The 18,216-nt window shown below is 39.7% G+C and overlaps 1 protein-coding gene across 12 annotated transcripts in view; it reads left to right on the top strand.

Moving 5' to 3' along the window:
- The window catches only part of RUNX1T1 (RUNX1 partner transcriptional co-repressor 1), a 111,828-nt gene that overhangs the window by 50,876 nt on the left and 42,736 nt on the right, over positions 1–18,216 (top strand). For 11 of the 12 annotated variants that reach the window (XM_051785371.1, XM_051785373.1, XM_051785376.1 and 8 more), the window contains 3 exons: positions 11,621–11,758; positions 15,411–15,652; positions 17,339–17,428. In XM_051785371.1, the coding sequence (XP_051641331.1) occupies positions 11,621–11,758; positions 15,411–15,652; positions 17,339–17,428 (470 nt within the window). The remainder of the gene's footprint in view (positions 1–11,620; positions 11,759–15,410; positions 15,653–17,338; positions 17,429–18,216) is intronic. The other variant, XM_051785381.1, reaches the window with a different exon arrangement.

Raw genomic sequence — 18,216 nt, 5'->3', positions numbered from 1 at the left:
GTTAACTGTTTAGTATTTAATCCAAGTATGCTGTTTTCTCATTTTTAGTTTTACTTTCATAATTTTGGAGTTTGCTGGGGATAGCTGTTGCAGTTAAGCAGTTCTTAATTTCTTCATATCCAAGCAATTTAAAGCCTACCAGACAACTACTGATGTATTTCACATCTTCTGTTCCAAGGGAAGACCATAAAGAAACATGTTCTCACAAGAGATCCCAGTGCAGTCACTATCTCTCTATCGTTTTGAATTGTCTCTGCCCTTGGGGTTTAGCACCTATGTGGGTGCTGGAAGGATGTTTATAAAGATCTATGTGAGCCACCCTGGTATTTTTTTTCCCTTTATTTCTTCCCTGCTTGCCATTTGATATCTCTGACTGATTATAGATGTGAAGCAAATACCAGGTTTTGTTCGGTTTTCAGTGTTTTGGTGCAAAAAAGAAATGGTGTTAAATTTTGGCATTATCATGTGGCTGTAGTTGTGAGAGCACAATCCGTGTTCCTATGACTGGATATAGTGTGCAGTTGTAGTCATGACACTGCCTGTTGTGCTGCCTGCTGCAGTTCCCCTTTCTCCAAAACAGGGTTAGGTGTGGGGGGAGGTGTAAACTGGGGAGGCGTGGGGAACATCTAACTTGTTTGACTAGGGTAGAGAGGTGATGATAGGAGGCACTGAAAAAGGTCTTCTGTTGCAACTAGTGCTGCCTATTTGCTCTTTTGAGAAAGAAATGGTTATAGCTGTTTGGTATTGTGCAAACAGAATAGTTCATACTGATTGTGTACGTACACACGCGGTATCACAGGCTTTCCTTCCTGTATTGCGTGGCTGAAGATATTGGAAAGAACTTTTCTTAAAGCATCTCCTCTTGGCTTTTTGAGTACCTTGCCGTTTATTTTGAATTTTCCGTCTGGGAAGGGAGTTTTTCCCTGTGCCGCCGCACAGTGTCGGCTCCCTCTAGTGGTGTCCCGCTCACCTGTAGACGTTCCCGGGCGGCGCCGCGCTCTGCCGGGGTCCCGGTGCTCCAGCGGGGCATCCCGGGGCCGCCGCGTCCCCGCGGGCAGAGCCCGCCTTGCCGCCCCCTTCGGATACCCTCTGCCCCGCCGCAGGGTTTCCATCCTTCCCGGGAAGCTTCTTCTCTTTCTCATAAAAATGGCCTCTCTTCTGGTTAATGCATTTCTCGGGAACGCAAAATGTATGTACCCAAGAAGACCCAGAGCCAAATGTTGGGGGTGTTTTCACAGCACAGAGAGAGTTAAATCTGCATTTCATAAGATTTTTTTTCATGTACAAGAAAACTTGCCGTACAAACCCAAGTAAGTAAAACTTGATCACATATGTGTGTGCGTGTGCACATACGTGCACATGCATATACAGAAGTAACCCACGGAAGCTGCACTGATCCACAAAGGTCAATATTAAATTGCTGTGTTGGAGTAATGGCTTAGCTGGCTTGATGAATAAAGGTTCTATAAATATAAAAACCTTTTTAATGTATTTATTCGGGAAACACCCCAAAACATTTAATTTGAATCTACTGGGCTTGAAATGAAGCATGTTTTGTACAAGTGTCAGGCATGGCAATGCTATGACACCTGAAATTGTTTTAAAACTTTGGTTATATTTTCTGTGGGTTCTGTAATAATTGCTGATTTTTCTTTCAATTTAGGCTTCAGCTAGGTGATTTTTTTTTTTGGTGATCTGATATTTAAAATTCAAAAGATAGGGAAGATACTTTGAAAGAAGGAAGTTTTAAGCTTTACTGTGCAAGACTAAGACTGCTGTGATGCTTTAAGGTCTAGAAGTGCTTTGTGTAATTGTATGCCCTGTGAGTGGTCTCATTAGTTTACCTACAGCTGCTTTCAGTGTCTATAGTTAAGCACGTATTCTGAGTGTTTCTGGGTCTGGAGTCTCCCTGCAAGGCTAACCCAGCATGTCTCTTCCTGGGTGAGATCACCTGATTTCTATGCCAATGTGAATTTGTGTGAATTTGCCAGCTTTGGAAGGGGGTTTAATCTGGTTTCACTCTTGTTAGTCTTACACGACATACACGTGTTCCTTCCTTTCCCTCTTCCATTACATGTTTATATTATTTCATATTCACATTTAAGTATGCATGTGATATATTAGGCCAGATGATTCGAAATACCCTTTTGGTTTTGCTAGTGGTAGCATTTGTTTTGCTTTTGAGCTTATTTGTCAATAAGTAGTATTGCCTCACCTAAGAAGGTATTTGGGTCTTAATTTCATGGGAAGTTTCTGAGAATCTCTTTCCACCTTCTCATATGCTTACTGCTGCATTCAGGTGTGAGGCAGTGCCCAGAATAAAAGACAGTTGGTGTGACATGCGGCATCGAGAAGGAGCTGACTCGTAACTAATAATGAGTATCTTCTCACACTCTGTCTAGACAGTCAGTCATGTAAATACAAGATGTCTTTAATGGCATCATCTGATGATGTGAAATGATAGTCTTCTAAAGTATGTATTTCCAGAAATGCCGAAGTACTGATTAAGGTAATAAATTGCATTACTGGAAGATTGTCAGTGTGTAATACTGAGATGGGGGAAAGTGTTTAGTTCCAATTTTGTGTTGCTGGTAATGGCAGTAAGTAACAGTGCCACCATCTGAGCAAGTGTTTCTGGTGGAAATATGCTTCATTGTGTATTTTCATTGGCAGATAGTACATGCCTGAATAGAGACCAGGTTATAATGCTTAGTGACTGAGGACCTGAATTCTACAACAGCCACTCTGCAAAAGCAGTCTGAATGCCTCTGGTTCTCACAAGACAAAGGACCTAGATCTATACAAGGAATATTTATACTGTGTGATTTAGCAGCCTTAGAGACTAAAAAATTAGAAGTTCTAATTATTTACTGATTATATGAAAAGTCTAGTGTGCTAATTTAGCTGTCTATGTTAGACGATAGAAATTAGCAGATTTCCTCATGGTATACTGATACTTGTGCAGAAGGAATTTAGCTGACCCTGCTTTTGGTCTTAGGGTAAGGTCTTCCTCCCCAGACCTGCACATCTGGTCTAATGGAACAGACTTTCCATTGTTTGAAATATCACTGAGAGGAATTGGGTTCTTGGATGGGTAAAACAGCACATCCAGGTAGAGCAGGGATTTGGGACCTTGATCCACAAGATGAGGAGCAGCCTGCCCCAGGCTGGCCAACACCATTTCACACCTTACAGGATCTTGACTTGTCCATGACAAATTCCACAGTTTAAAACCAAGCAAAGCCAGATGTATATCCATTACCTTCTTGGTAGTCCCTGTGACATCTTTTCAGTTGTATAACCATGGAAAATACTACCACGTACACCCATGTTTGATTTTGAACCTAAAGAACTTCTGGCATATTATATAAATATAAACAATGCCTCTTAAAAATATTACCATAATAACTTTTTTTACTGGCAGAGTAATTTAATACCTACAGTTTCCCTGAATCTAAATAAGTTACCCTAGATTATTTTACCTAGTCTATATTGGAGACTTCAGTTCTAGTTAAATCTAATTAAATACTGGTATCAGTATTCTCTTAGGACTTTTCTAAAATGAGTGCATCCATGCTTTACACTTTATATAGTAGGTGCATTAAAAGTAAAAGAGTTTATGATTATTTTACTTCAGACTTTTAGCTGTGTGTAACAAACTATGGTTTCAAACTGAAAGAGAGTAGGTTTAGATTAGATATTTGGAAAAATTTCCTTACTGTGAGGGTGATGAGGCACTGGAACATGTTGCCCGAATAAGTTGCAGATGTCCCATCCCTGGAAGTGTTCAAGGCCAGGTTGGATGGGGCTCTGAGCAACCTGGTCTGGGGGAAAGGTGTCCCTCTCCATAGCAGAGAGGTTGGAACTAGATGATCTTTAAAGTCCCATCCAACCCAGGCCATTCTATGGTTCTATGATTTACTGTTAATTTAGGCCTGTACAAACTTTGGATTAAAAACATAAATATGCCCCTGCAGACCAAGTTAGGAAACTCCAGTTGGTGTTGGGAGAGAAAATCTTCTCACTTCAGGTGGGAAGGATGTGTGCTGTCGAGTATATAAGAGCATACAAACATTACCCATTTGATGCTGATGGCATTTGCATTTCTTTGATATCAGTCTACCTTCATCTGTAATTTGCCAAGTAACATGTAATCCTGACAAGGGTAGGTGTTCCAGAGAAGATGGTACAGAAAGGAAATGAGTTACTGGTTGGAGAACCTTTGGGAAACAGCATCTGAAAGCATGCCAGTGGTTTTCTCTAAGTGAAGAGAGTGATTGCTGATGTAGAGAGGTGGTCACCTGTAGCTTGTAGGGCAGGCTGGGGCGTGGATTTGGCCAGCAGTTGCTCTGGTTGTTCTTCAGTTCTTCATGCTGGAGGCGGTGAGCACCACTTCATTGCTTCACTTGGGCCTCAGTGTTCAGTGAGCTGGTTTTGGAATAGCAGTAATAGTTCCTGTGATGTGAAACGCAAGACAACCACGCAAAACACACAGCTCTTAGTTTGGTAGCTTGTCAACAAAAAGAAAAGATCCAGGAAACTGTAAACAGGAAAATAGCATTTTATCACTGATTATGGGACTATTTCCTTGTAATCTACATAAGTTATCCACACATAGAGGCATTTTCTAGATGCTTGGTGGGATATTTAGAATAAATCCACATTGTCTTCACCTTCATTACAGGCCACTTGGTGTGTATTCAGCCATAATGAAGAAACTTGTAGACTTTATTTTCTGAGGGCTTATGGAAACTTCGGGCAGTTGCCACAATTTGGCACTTACTTTGCTTGTCTTCTTCCCTACGTTCCTGCATTCAAGCAATTTTACATGGTAAAATCTGCAAAACCAGGAAGGGTGAATGAGAAAAGAGGCATTTAAAAAAAGGTGCAATTCTGACAGGAGTCAGTTTTTATTGAATAACTGAAAGTGAATTTATGATAGTTTTGAAACTGTCAAAACATGTCAGATTGTTAAATGAGAGGGAAAAGTTTATTTTTCTATTCCCCTCTCTTCCCCCTTTTAAAATGAAATTTTGTGGTAAGATGAGTTTATTTCTTTCAGGAGAAAATAATATTTCCAAGCAAAGCAAGCCATAACGTTTTTGTCTTAACTCTGAGATTGAGCTCATGTGTTGCTTATATTATAGTATGTGTAATTATCTGTCCTTCAGCTAGCCATGAGTGTGGGACCAAGATTTTTTTGCTAGTCAGAACCTCTCACCTAGGCAACTGAAATGAAAGAGAATGCTTCTGCATTTTGTTCATTGTCATGATGGTAGAACCAGTCAAGGTACCATTATGGACCAAGCATTCACCTACTTTACATCATGCATAAGCTCTACCAAAACTGGGAGACATTAGCACAAAAATCCCTTTCAGATTTTGGAAAACAGAGGAGATTACATTATTTTCAAGGCTTTTTTTAGCATATCTGAAGAAAACTCTGATGACTTGGCCCAAGATAACTTTGGTGAACTCCCAGGATAGAGAATTCCTTCTAGCAATTGCACATTAAATGAGTAGAAATGGGTAAATGGAGTGTACTCGTTTATTCTGAAGAATAGCTGGTGATATGAATTGTTCAACTACCTCAGCAGAGCAGAACCAAGATAAGACTGCAGCAAAATTGTGATATTGCTCTTCCAAAAGGGTCATCTTCAGCATGTGAGCTTCATACCCAGTGTGCCAAAGGAGCAGTGAAATGTTGTGTCATCTTAAAACTTTATTGTGCATGCCATCAGTCACTCCACACAGATTCTCATTCCTGGTGGATAAGTGTTGCAGGGGTAATGTTCTGTGACAAAAGATGGAGTCTGAGCATCTGAACTGCATTCTGATCCTTCACTTCTGCAGTTCGCCTAGAGAGTAAAAGTTCTCTATGGGGGAACTGGAAACCTGGTGACGTTTCCTTTCTAGGCCAGTAACATGACTGCATCTGGTGCTGACAGAAAGTTATGTCTATATTATGCCTGCTTCAGATCAGTTGTTTCTAGCACAAAAACATCCATTGTGTTTTGGTCCTTATTTATTCATTAAGAAAAAGTCCAAAGGGCCAAGAGGTGAATGGAATGAAGACTGTATCGCTCTCAAACAAATCCCAGACGTGCTTGGCTAGGAGCGGGTCTCCAGTGGTGTTGTCCAAATGTCCTGTTTTATTGGCTGCATTGTATGACTTGCAGGACTTCTCCAGGATTTCAGTGCATGGAGTGGGGAGACTTTACCATATATATCAGGCTTCTACCATGCGTTCTTAGACAAGTCCTTTTCAACCAAGGCAACCTTGTAATGTTGTTCTGCTCTGCGTAGCAGCAGGTCTCTGAGTCAGGAGCTGTGAGTCTCCACAAACACTGCCTTGTAATGGTTCTCCGCGGCTTGGCCATATCTGAAAGAGAAAAGGTTTGTTACTGACTGCAGCATGATAGCATTATGGATGGAAGAGCTATGGAATTTGTCCTCTTAGACGGACTTGTGGTTGTCTGTCTCCTGGTTCATTGCCACTGGGACTCATAACCTGTGGTTACCTGCTGGCAAATTCTATGCTATCCCCCCCAAAATAATCAAAATTAGTCCAATGCATCTAGGTAACCATCAGTATTAAATCCCACAGGTTTAGGTTTCAATTCATATAATTTGAGTGGTGGAGACAGGTTCTAATCCCTTGTGTCATGTGTAGGGTTTACTCTTTCTGTGAGTTTAAAGAAAAAAAGACAATGGACTCTTTTAATTTAGCAAGCTTTATTTTTATTTTTAACATGTTGGCACCAAAGTAGAAAGTACTGTACCATCAATATAGAGCATCTTTTAAGAATCTTTCATGCCTGAGTATACATCTGGAACTGTTTGCACTAACTAAAAGTAAAATAAATGCCACAGCGTATTATACCACAATTTTTTTCATTTAAAAAAGGAAATTGAAAACACACCACTCCTAGAAATGCTCGACATTGAATTGGCTATTGAAATGGTATCAGTAAAGTATTTATATATTCCATATTTTGTTCCATGCATCAGCTTTCCTTGATGCGTTAGACTTGGAAGTGTGCCATGGGAGCTGAAATGTTGCCATTTATGAAAGGCCACCTTGTTTTAGAAACGGACTAAATCTTTTAGATTACAGGAAGTAAAGTAAATCAGTTTGAATACAGGCACATCTCTTTTTGCCCCTTCTCCTGCATGTTTTACTTTGTCTCTTCCTTGTTTACATCAGAAGCTGACTGTGCTTACGGTAAATATCAGTGTTCACCTAACAGCTAAATATAGTGATAAAAATAACCTCTGCCATAAAAACCGAGTGAATGACAAGAACAGTACAGTTTCATGAAACAAGAAATCCACAGAAGAAATATCGTAATTTAGAGTTGGTTTTACAACATTCTTTAATTTTAAATGGAGCAAAATACTTCTGTGGTTAAATCACAGTTCTTCATTCTGTGCTGTAGAGGAGATTCAAGAATGTACATTTCAAAATGTTTTACCTTTTTTTTTTAAATAAAAAATATAATCCAAAGCAAATGCACTAGATCTCTGCATACTTGAAACATATTTTCTGAATTTATTAAGTCTTTTGCTGCACCAGAGGGTTGTGTATGGATTAGGACTAGACCATTATTTCACCATCTTTCTCCATCCTGAACTGATTGCAGTGAACATTGCAGAATGAGTTCCAGATGTCTCCTTTTCCTTCCAGTTTGAAGGACCTCTGGTTTCAGCCCCATTTGATCCAAACTGGGCTAAGGAGTGCAAGTCTATCACTGTTTAGAGGGATTCAGTAGAAAAAAATCTGTGCATCTGAAAGAAATTACTCCCTCTGTGTACACAATCTGAAATGTGTGACGCTGGGGGATACTGCCTGTACGAAACTTTCTGGTGTGTCCCTGCTAATTCAGGATTATTGCTTGAAATGTCAGGGTCCATCGGAAAAAAAAAGATAGAAATAGCTTTGCAAATGGGGAGTTTGGTTTGAATTAAGAGCATGAAAATGCTTTTGAATTCAAGAAATTGGGCAATTTTAAGACATGGTGAAAGTTCTTCCAAATTTCAAGCAAAATTCAATGTATATGTCCCTGTATTATAAAACTGGAGCAAATGTACGTGAAATCTTAGCAAGGCAGGTTTTCACATGTAAAAATTACAGTTTTTCCTCTTAAGGGATTCTTTCTTCCCCTCCCAAACCCTTATCACCTCTGAATATATGAATAGCAGAATATCCACTGAGAGTGTGTATAGAAAATGTCCATACATAAAGATCTTCATGGAATGACATGACTTAAAGTAAACTTGGCTTGTGAATATGATTTAAATACCATTTTGTCTTTAGCTTTCATATCATCAGGCTATTCTTCAACCATTACAGTAAAAAGTGTTGGTTGTTTTGTTTATTTTTTTTTAATTAAAAAATAAATAGTGATTTGTAGAACCTAGAGTTCTAGGCTAGGTATCAGATGCCACAGGCTTTAGGAGTTCATATAGCAAGAAGTGTTAATGGTTTTATTTGTGGTTGCTTCACTTTGTACTCCATCACCGCTTCATCCCCTGAATGATTTATGTCTTAAAGAGCTGCTGAGGTTCTCTGGGCGTGCGGGTGGTGGGGCAGTGGTGGGTGCAGAGCTGCTGTAGACAGGTACTCTCAGTCCCATCATTCCCTCGGAGGTCAGGGAGCCATATGGAAAGGCAAGGAGCAGGTAAACAGTAGCAGTAAGAGCAGAATGGCTCCCACGGGGGTTTTGCTGTTAAAGGGAATGGAAAAGAGGGGTGCAAAGACTGTTCTCCTGGGTGGTGTGGTGGTATCTTCCAAGCATGTGGAAGAGTTTTGCTCTTTGCATTGTACTTCTTCAAAAGCCCCTTTTCCCCACCCCTAAGAGGTCCAGAGAAGGGTAATTGGGAAAAATCAAGCCTAATGTTATTAGATTTATAAGAGAAGTACAGAGGTCTGTGGATAAGTTCAGCAGTCTGCAAACTGGGTGGTAGACACTATTTGAGGTAGTAGAAACCATTTGGATCATGGTAGAGCGGCAACCTGAAATTGGAGGGCAAAACCAAAACACTTTTTCTCACTACCGTGTTCAATTTAAGTAACAAAACATTGCCAGCTTTTTGGGAAAGTCTCCCCCTTCCAATCTGAATGCGTTTCTGATCAAACCTGAACTTTGAAATGCAGTGAAGGAGGAAGCAGGAGCCATGTGGTTGGTTACAGCTCAGGATCGCTTTTAGTTATCACCAGCTGAATTGGAGGATACAGGCTGTGCCTGCTTGCTGAGAGCAGCAGTCTGTTAGAGGAGCTCAATTTCTCTCACTCCTTCTTCCACCCACCTCCATCTCCTCTGTGCCTGTGTCTGCGCTCCCACATGCTTCAAATCTGTGTACCTGGACTGCCTTCCTTAACAGTTCAATGTGAGTGTTAGCAGAATGAAAACCAGATGGACCAGCAGTTCCCACTGTTATCTCCCCACCAGCTCTGGCAAGCCTCCCTTTCTCTCTCCTTTCTTGGCATGGCAGAAATATTTGCCTTTATTTAGGAGGGCTGGGGCTCACTGCTGTGCCTCTTTCCCTCTGTTGCAACATGAGCTGAAAGCTATTTATTCCCTTGTTGCTGAGGTTGGTTGAGGTGAGTGCAAGATGAATTCGGCTATTAAGGAAGCAATTAACATTTCAAGACGAGTTTTCATAGTTCTTTATGTTGAATTAATGGCTTGTTGGAGATACAGATTTAACTGTTTTGGTATAGGGATATGGAAAGGAAATGTGTACAGAATATGTTTAGAAACTTGTTTTTGTTTTCCAGCATGTAATAATTTGCTGTTGCTTGATTTGCAAATCAAACCTCACTTATCTGTGTAGCAGCCTTAATATTTAAGCTAATCCTTGTGGATACTCTTCCCTCCACATCTGAGGTGGAAGGATCTAACCTTAGATCAACACCACAGATCCTTTAAAATTGTATCTGTATTCCCCTCATCCTATTCGGGGCTCATCTTCCCCAAAGTTGTCTCTAAATTCTATGTGAAATTACTCCCTTTCCCTGAGAACTGAAACATTGCCTGTAAGCATTTCTACAAAGGGCAAAGATGGCTTCTATAATTGCAATACCTGACACGCTGCACCTCTGGGACTTACTTCCTCAGTTTCCTCAGTTTCAGGCAGCTAAAGATTGGTATCTGTTATGTGTTGTTAATTTTTTGGGGGGTTACTTTTGGTAACTTTCTCATATTTAAGTTTTCTGGTGTTTTGAGGCTCTTTTAAACATACTCTTCATTTGTTAAATGTGTGCATTGTATTTAATTTGTTATTGGGGAAAATTTTTTTGTCTCTTGGGGGCAAATTTCCAATAAGATTTTGTCATTGAAGTTTATATCTTGTTAGTAAGAAGGATAACATGTTGCAAAGTGGAGTGACAGAATTTATAGAACATGATGGGCTTTACTATTGTCTTGAATTAAAACCACAGACTTACATGCTTGTCCATTAGCAGCAACACTTACTTGCTTTACAAAAAAGTTTCATGGAGCTCAGGAAGACTTGTGTAGAGCAGTGTATAAGTAAATAACTGTGACTGCCCGAGGAAGAGATGGAAGAATTTAACTTATTCCCATTAAAACCTAAACTTGATTGTACTCATCTTTACTCAAGATGGCTTGCTAAATTCCTGGCATGAGTGAGGAAGCCTTAATTTTGCTTTCAGTTGGTAAATGTTGCCAAGTTTTGCCCATTCTTAATAAATGAAACATAAGGGCTCGCATGGTTTTTAAAAAATTTTAACATAAAAGTGTCCAAAAACATGTTGGAAGAAATTACACTTCTGTAGCTTCTATATTGAATGTCTTGCATGTTTAGATCTTTAGTTGCAAGAGAAGTGTTAAGTTTTCTACCTGGTTTTGCCTTTTGTTTGTTTTGTTTTCTCAGGTAGGTATGTTCCTGCTTATCCTGCAAGTTTTGAATTAAAGTTGTTCTATTGTGTGACGGTGCAAACTTATTTAAAAACAGTGGTATGTACATGAGGCGATTGACTTATCATTTTGGCATGTTGTGTTTATTTTTCTGGTGAATGTGGGAATATCCAGTGGCACTGTGGTAAAGTGATCCAGGAGGTGTGTGGTATTTACCATAAGTATCTCTCCATGATTACAAGGAGAAGGGGTGGAGAGGGCGGCAGGTGACACAAAGAAGAGACACGAAGAGAGCTGGCTTCAACCAGTATACCACCCAATGTCTCACCTGTACTATAGAGCTTCAGGTTTTAGTTCTGGAAGAGCTGCCATAAGGAGATTTATTATCTTTTTGTGTCTTCATCTATTTTTTTCCTCCTGGCTGACATCAGTCTTGAAGGGAGGTGGCATTACTGCAGCTTCAGGAGTGCTTGGGAGGTAGCATCTGTACATGCTAGAAAAAACCCTGAAAGATAATGCAGCACCACTACAAGTCAGGTCTTACCACCTGCATTGCACCTTTTTAGGTAAGGTTTAGGTGATGTAATTTGTGAAGAGCACACTGGAGTAGATAATCAGGTGCAATCTTTCACAGCAGATGCTGAAATGGCTCACTTCTTGCATTAGCTTTTAAGTTTTTGTCAGAGGGGGTGTGCTTGGGGAAATAAACCAGTGTGTTCCTGTGGTGTGTGTTGCAGATCGCACTGAGAAGCATTCCACAATGCCAGACTCACCTGTGGATGTGAAGACACAATCCAGGCTGACGCCTCCAACCATGCCACCTCCTCCCACTACCCAAGGAGCTCCAAGAACCAGTTCATTCACGCCCACAACGTGTAATTAGTCTTATTTTCTTTCTTTTCTTACATCTTCTTTCTGTTCTGTGTGTAAGGAGCCAAAATATGCAAAGGGAAACGTGCATGATGTGGTGGGAGCAGCATTTGGTTGTACTGCACTAAAGTAATTAAGCAAAACTAAGCTCTCAACAGATTAATACATCTTTAAGGTATTAAGATGGTCAACTTCGAGTTGTGTTGTTATTTCACTGACAACTTGGCCACAGTGTCAAACAACAGCAAGTGGTGGTTTCCTATGCACTTAATGCTCAGATCAGTCCCCTTGTCAGAAGTACAGGAAATATTCTCTTACATGCCCTTTTGTTGTTTATAGGATCCTGTTCCCTTTTGTATAGAAACATCAGGGAGTTTGTTTGTTTGTTTTTAAAGTGGAGATAATTCATAGGGAAAAAATACTTATCTTCCACTTACATTTCAATGAAGAATTCTGATTTAAGTGCTGTATAATATCTAGTTCATATTGATATAAAACCAAAATTAAAGCCCTGTCATAATTTTTATCTAGAGGTTTTCAGTCTGTGACCACTTCACTTCTCTAAATCACTTGAGGCTGCATCTCTGTCTCAGTGTATTGATATAAACACATAAAAAACTCTACTAGTTGTGATGGAATTACTCTGCATTTGTATCAGTGTAACTGAGATTTGAATCTGGCATGCTGTCTGGACTATTCTTTTCACAGCCATGAAATGATCTGCATTTCTCTTACTAAGATTTAGCTGCAAATTTTTTGGTCTCTTATACTGCCTTGTAATAGTATAAACATGAGAATGTGTTTACATTTCACATTTTAAATAAAACATTTTTAGAACAGTAGAATACATATGCCTAAACAGAATGAAGGCAGCATCTTCTATTTGTCTTGCCTATGTCTGTTTAGTCCCTTTCTGTCTGTTAGATACCTTATTTAAAATTCACCTCTATGCAGAAGGCCAGCTGGAGGCCTTTGTACTACTTATCCCAGGGAACTCTGTCCTGACAATTTACATTGAATTTAAACAGTGAGGAGGGTTTGTGCCAGCTATTCACATAAACTCAGATTTAACCCAGTGACCCTGATCCTGCAAAGATTTGTCTGTTTTGCTTAACTCCGGCACCTGAGTCATCCTGGGTGGAGCTTCAGACTCGAGCTGCTCCAGTTTGAAATTAAATTGTTTCTAGGTTTTTGCAGGATTGGGCTCCTGCAGATTAAGCTTTCCGGTGTGATGCCCTTGCCACAGTTCAGGATAATCTTTGTCACTCATAAAAGGAATATGACAGTGTTCTTTAATCACACTTACAGTCCTCAGTGTACTCACAAGATTTTTAGAAAAGTGTTTGTTTGATTGAGTTCAGCAGTTTGGGAGGTGTTTGAACCATAGCTGGATATTTGGAGCTCTCTATTTGAAGACTAAAAGTCTAAAAAAATTCTGATTTTAATTGCTTTTTACCCTGTCAGATTTTGGACTTTGGCCTTAGTGGTTCTAGCTTGTATAGTAAACAGTCACTTCTGTCACAGTGTCTGTTAAATTTATTATTATTGCCGTGGGAATGCCTGCAGGCCAGAAAGATCAAACTTGTTTTCTGGTCTAGAGTATCCTTATTTTCTTTGGTTTAGATGATTAAAAATTCTTGACATGTCTTATTTTGAAATTTTAAATGCTAAATTCTTTTGTATTAATAACATAGTTTTGTTTTAGAAATTATGTAGATCTTTGCCAATTGGCAAATTTAAATATTATAAAGAGCGAGCTGAAATCATGGAACTATTTCTATATTCCTTTTGTTGTTGGAGAAATCTTTACCTGCCTTTCTGTGCTTTCTTGATCATAGCCCCAGGACCCTCTGCCTATAGCAGCCCCTTACTGGTGACAGAGTTGTTGGGTAGTGTCAGGCTAGGTCAGGGCATGTTGCTATTCTTCCCAATCCTCATTTTCTAAGTTCATGGCATGATGACTTTTGATATGCAAGTTTCACAATGTATTTGTTTACTCAGATATCTCACTCTGTAGCACTCAGAGCATGGCGTGGAGTCACACATGGAGCTGAATTCGCAGAGGCCAGCTCCTTTCTATTTCTACTTTTTTCCACTTCTTGTTCTCCCTAGCCCATGCAGACAGAATAGACAACCAAAACTAGGATAAAACACAAGGAGAAACTAACATAGCTTTTTCTGTAGTGCCTCCAGAAGGCAGTCACTAGGGCAACAAAAGCTCCTTCAAAGTTTCGGGGTAGTGATTTATATGTAGTAATAGGTGTCCACCCTCAAAAAGGACTTCCTAGCTAAAAGTAAGATTGACTGATGAAGAAAATGACACAAAAATGGGATGTTTGGCTTCAGAAAGGCTGGTCATTGAAAAACATTGACAGTTCTTCGGGTTGCTAGGTTCCTTGGCTGTGCTTTTAAAGAGAAAGCAATTTATACTAATACTCTTATGCATTTTGAATTGTAGGCAAGTTCCTGATTTTTTATAGTTTTTTTTTTGGATGGGTTCTGACTGATCCCCAAAAAGAAATCAGCAAATTTCTCTGGAGCAGTGGCCAGCTGAGCACAGCTGTACTCAGCTGCTGCTGAGTGCAGTCACATGCTGTGTGCCCACACCTGCCTGTGTGCTGGTGCACTTGTATTCCTAGGGAGCCATCCTTTTTCTTGCCATTTGCTGTCATTTTAGCAAATTGGACTCAAACAACCTCAATGGTGTGTGTTTTGAGTGTTGCTATTCCAACTAACCTGGGTGGAAAAGGATGTCCTCAGTTTGATTCTGTGCTCTCTTCTGTAGTGTGGATAAGAATCAAACCGAAATCACTGGCAAAAACTGTGTTGTCTTCAGTATGTCTGCATGAGTCTTGTTGTTATAAATTGAGTGCTTCAGATAGTTATTCTCAGAGCAACCTTGCAACAGGAGGGAAATGCTTGCTTTTTTGTTTTCAAAGATATGGTGTTGGCACGTGAAAGCAGAGAGATTTGCTTGTGGTGTCTCAGAAGTCTTCTGAAGTCTAGCTTCATGCCATTGCTGCAAGGCTTCAGGCCACAGGGAGCATGGCAGCATTTGTACCTGCACAGATGACTTTGTGTGCTTCATATGTTAGCAGCTAGGAAATCTGTATTGGAAAAAATAACCTTCTCGTTGGGTGGTGTAAGGTTAAAACGTGAAAGTCCTGTTTTATAAACACAGCTGTCAGTCGTGTGTACAAAACACAAGTAAAAATATTCAGAGATAAACTGAGGCTTCATGAAATATGTCTGCACATTTTTTTCTACCCCAAAGAGCAGTTTTTTGGGTCTTCAATCATACATGCACTCATGCCTTTTCTCTCTCTGTTTCTCTCTTTCTCTTTTTAAAATCCTCTGACAAAAGGCTGGTATTCAAATGATGCTTTTCAGGTCCAGGAGCATTTTGAAGGGGATGTGTGAGAGGCAGCTGCTGTTACTTCCAATCCATACACCGTTCAGTACCAGCTACTGGGAAATAAACTGCAGACTATTACTCTGTCAAAAGGCTAATTGTCTTTGATTGTGCAACTTAATTAATTTTGAGGTCAAGCACAAAAAACATAAGCTGAGGGATTTTCCCCTCTGTCTCTCCTTTTTCTTTCTGTCTCTTCCCCCACCCCAATCTTTATTTTATCCTCCTGTCTCTTTTTCTTTCAGTAACCAATGGCACTAGCCATTCACCAACAGCGTTAAATGGAGCTCCATCTCCTCCTAATGGCTTTAGCAATGGGCCATCCTCTTCCTCTTCCTCTTCTCTGGCTAACCAGCAGTTACCGCCAGCTTGTGGAGCTAGGCAGCTCAGCAAACTGAAGAGATTTCTTACAACCTTACAGCAGTTTGGCAATGACATTTCACCAGAGATTGGGGAGAGAGTGCGTACCCTTGTGCTAGGACTTGTGGTAAGCAATAAAACTGGTATTTTTTCTGTCCTTTTCCCTCTTCCTTGCTTGATGTGTTTGTTATATAAACTTGTTGGTCAGATACACTGCGTACATTGTACTTTGAGGATGCCAAACATGCAAGAGTGAAGTGCTGGCGCTTGTTACCAGAGCTAATGTGTAGCTTGACTAGCTTCACACAAGTGGCAGCTATTCCCAACCAGGTATAGCCTTGACTCTTTTTGCCAGTAACCTATACTGGCAGTACTTCTAATGTAGACATACCTTAAATTACATAATGTAGTAAAGTGGTTTGACTTTCCTAGTTTAATTGGATGGGGGAAAGAGAGTGCCCTACATGTATAGTGCCAGAATACTGGTTAAAAGGATGAGCTGAGTATGTTTGGACTGCAGTTATGCAGTGCAGAACCTTTTCTCAGTATCACTGATCCCAAGATTGTGAGCTTGATTGGGCACTGCTGCTACTTCAGTCACCTTATTGATAAGGTTATCTTTATATGATGGTATAGCTGAATGAAAATTTCAGCACTTTCTTACCTACATCTGTCTAGCAGGGCTGCCCTTTTAGATGCATCTGGCCCAGGAATTCTTTTTATTCCCAATAAAGTCCTCTCTCTGCCAGACATTGTTGTCTCCCATGTGTCTTCTTCAGCAATAGTTAAATATACTGGGAAAAATGCTATTGTGGTGCTCTAATTTACATCTATTCTGAGCAGCTGCAGTTGCCATTGAGTTCACTTGGAGCAGAGACTGACAGCGTTGTTTAGTACTAAGGCTGAGGGGTCCTCTGCTTGTATCTTCACAAAACCCTACCTGACAGTAGTGGGTGCCCTTTCACTTAAATCTGTGTCAAAAGGAAGTCTAGTGTAGGCAGTGAGTCCTGCTATCCATTTTCTTCTGTATTCAAAATACATGTTTAACGGGGTTTTGCTTGTCTCATGGTTCTCTCTGTAAAGGGGAACTAGTAAAGAAAAGTAAAGGTGGCTTTGGGAGCATCTGCCTTCTGTTGATTTTCAGATCAAAACTGCTTCCCCACTGTTAATTATGGTCAATTTCTGCCTTCATTTGAGGTCTGAAGAGCAAATTAGGATCCCTTGGGAAAATCCGAATCACACTATTCCCTTGGTCAACCCTGTCTGCATGTGGTCTTCATGATTGTGACCTCAGCTGTAATGACTTTCCTACATAGTCTAGAATATAATAAACAGTCCTCTCTATAAGTACAAGAGGCAGTCTTCCTCCTCCAACAAAAAGGAATGTGCCTTTAAGAAGTGGGATCTTTTTGTCTGTGCATGTTAGTTATAACTTTTGTACCAGGAACAAAAGTGCAAGAGTCGCCAGTAGAAAATATGATAATAGAAGAAAATAGTAGAAAAATATGAAATAAAAAGAAAAAGTTGAGAAAAGCAGCTTTAACTGATGTTTGAAATATGAAAGCATTTGCATGCTTTGCACCTGAGAGGTTAAACTGTACTCTAAGCAACAAGCGCTGAATGTCTTAGATGCTGGTTGTTTCCTTTGAGTAATTTAATAAGGTAGTAATTTAATATGCAGCATGCTTTTCTTTATTCACTTATCAATATCAAGAACAAGTTATTAAGCAATTTCAGAGTCTTTTGGTTACTGTTTCTCTTGCTGAATGTTTTCATTATTTTGTCACTAAGACAAAATTTTTTTTCTCAACAGAATTCTACTTTGACAATTGAAGAATTTCATTCCAAACTGCAAGAAGCTACTAACTTCCCACTGCGACCTTTTGTCATCCCATTTTTAAAGGTATTGCACAGTTCAGTGATCTGGAAAGTATTTCAAACCATTTTGTTGCTAGGTCACAGATGTGTTACAGTTTTTCTCTTTTTAAGGGAGTCAGGAAAATGAATAACGTTTAAGGACTACTTTCCATAGTTTAGTGCATGTAACCACATCTGAATGTATGGTCAGGGGATCATTTCTAGCTGTACACAGGAACTGTCTGTTCCCTAATTCTGTAATCTCTGTTGTTTGATTATATTTTTCATTTGTAGGTATAGAAGCTTTTACAAACAAAGTCTTGAGACTTGGTTATAAATATAATATCACATGCTTGCAACAAGCTGGATTTTTGCAAACTTTGCATGATTCAGAGTAAGGGGATGTCAGGAATTCCTGCTACCAGCCCACTTCTGATGTGCTGCTAATCATTAGTACACGATGAGATTGTGGTGCTCTGCCATCCAAGGAAAAGACTTCTTCTGATTCCAGCCACTAGTGTAAGCATGGTGTCTTAAGAATGCTGATGACTGTATTCACTGGTTTATGCTTATGCACCTTTTATTAGAATGAAAGATAAAATCTCATCCAAAAGCTAATTAATAAAATACAATACATGATGTTCAAAATATGAAGCAGGAAAATATAATCTTCTTTGAAGTCAGGAAGTTATTCTCCCTCTCACCTGCCAGTTACTGTGTCCTCTGAACTGCTGTGATCTCTGGGCTGTCAGTGTTACCTTCTCAGATCATGTTGTATTCTATTCTGGTTATGCTGTGGAGATGTATTTTCCTAGAAATAAGGTATTTATTGTT

The sequence above is a fragment of the Manacus candei genome, unplaced genomic scaffold, assembly GCF_025592945.1.
Source record: "Manacus candei isolate 608988 ecotype Guabito, Panama unplaced genomic scaffold, ASM2559294v1 h1tg000019l, whole genome shotgun sequence".
Lineage (NCBI taxonomy): Eukaryota > Metazoa > Chordata > Aves > Passeriformes > Pipridae > Manacus > Manacus candei.
The sequence above is the reverse complement of the archived record's forward strand: the minus strand, read 5'-3'. Positions and strand labels throughout refer to the sequence as shown.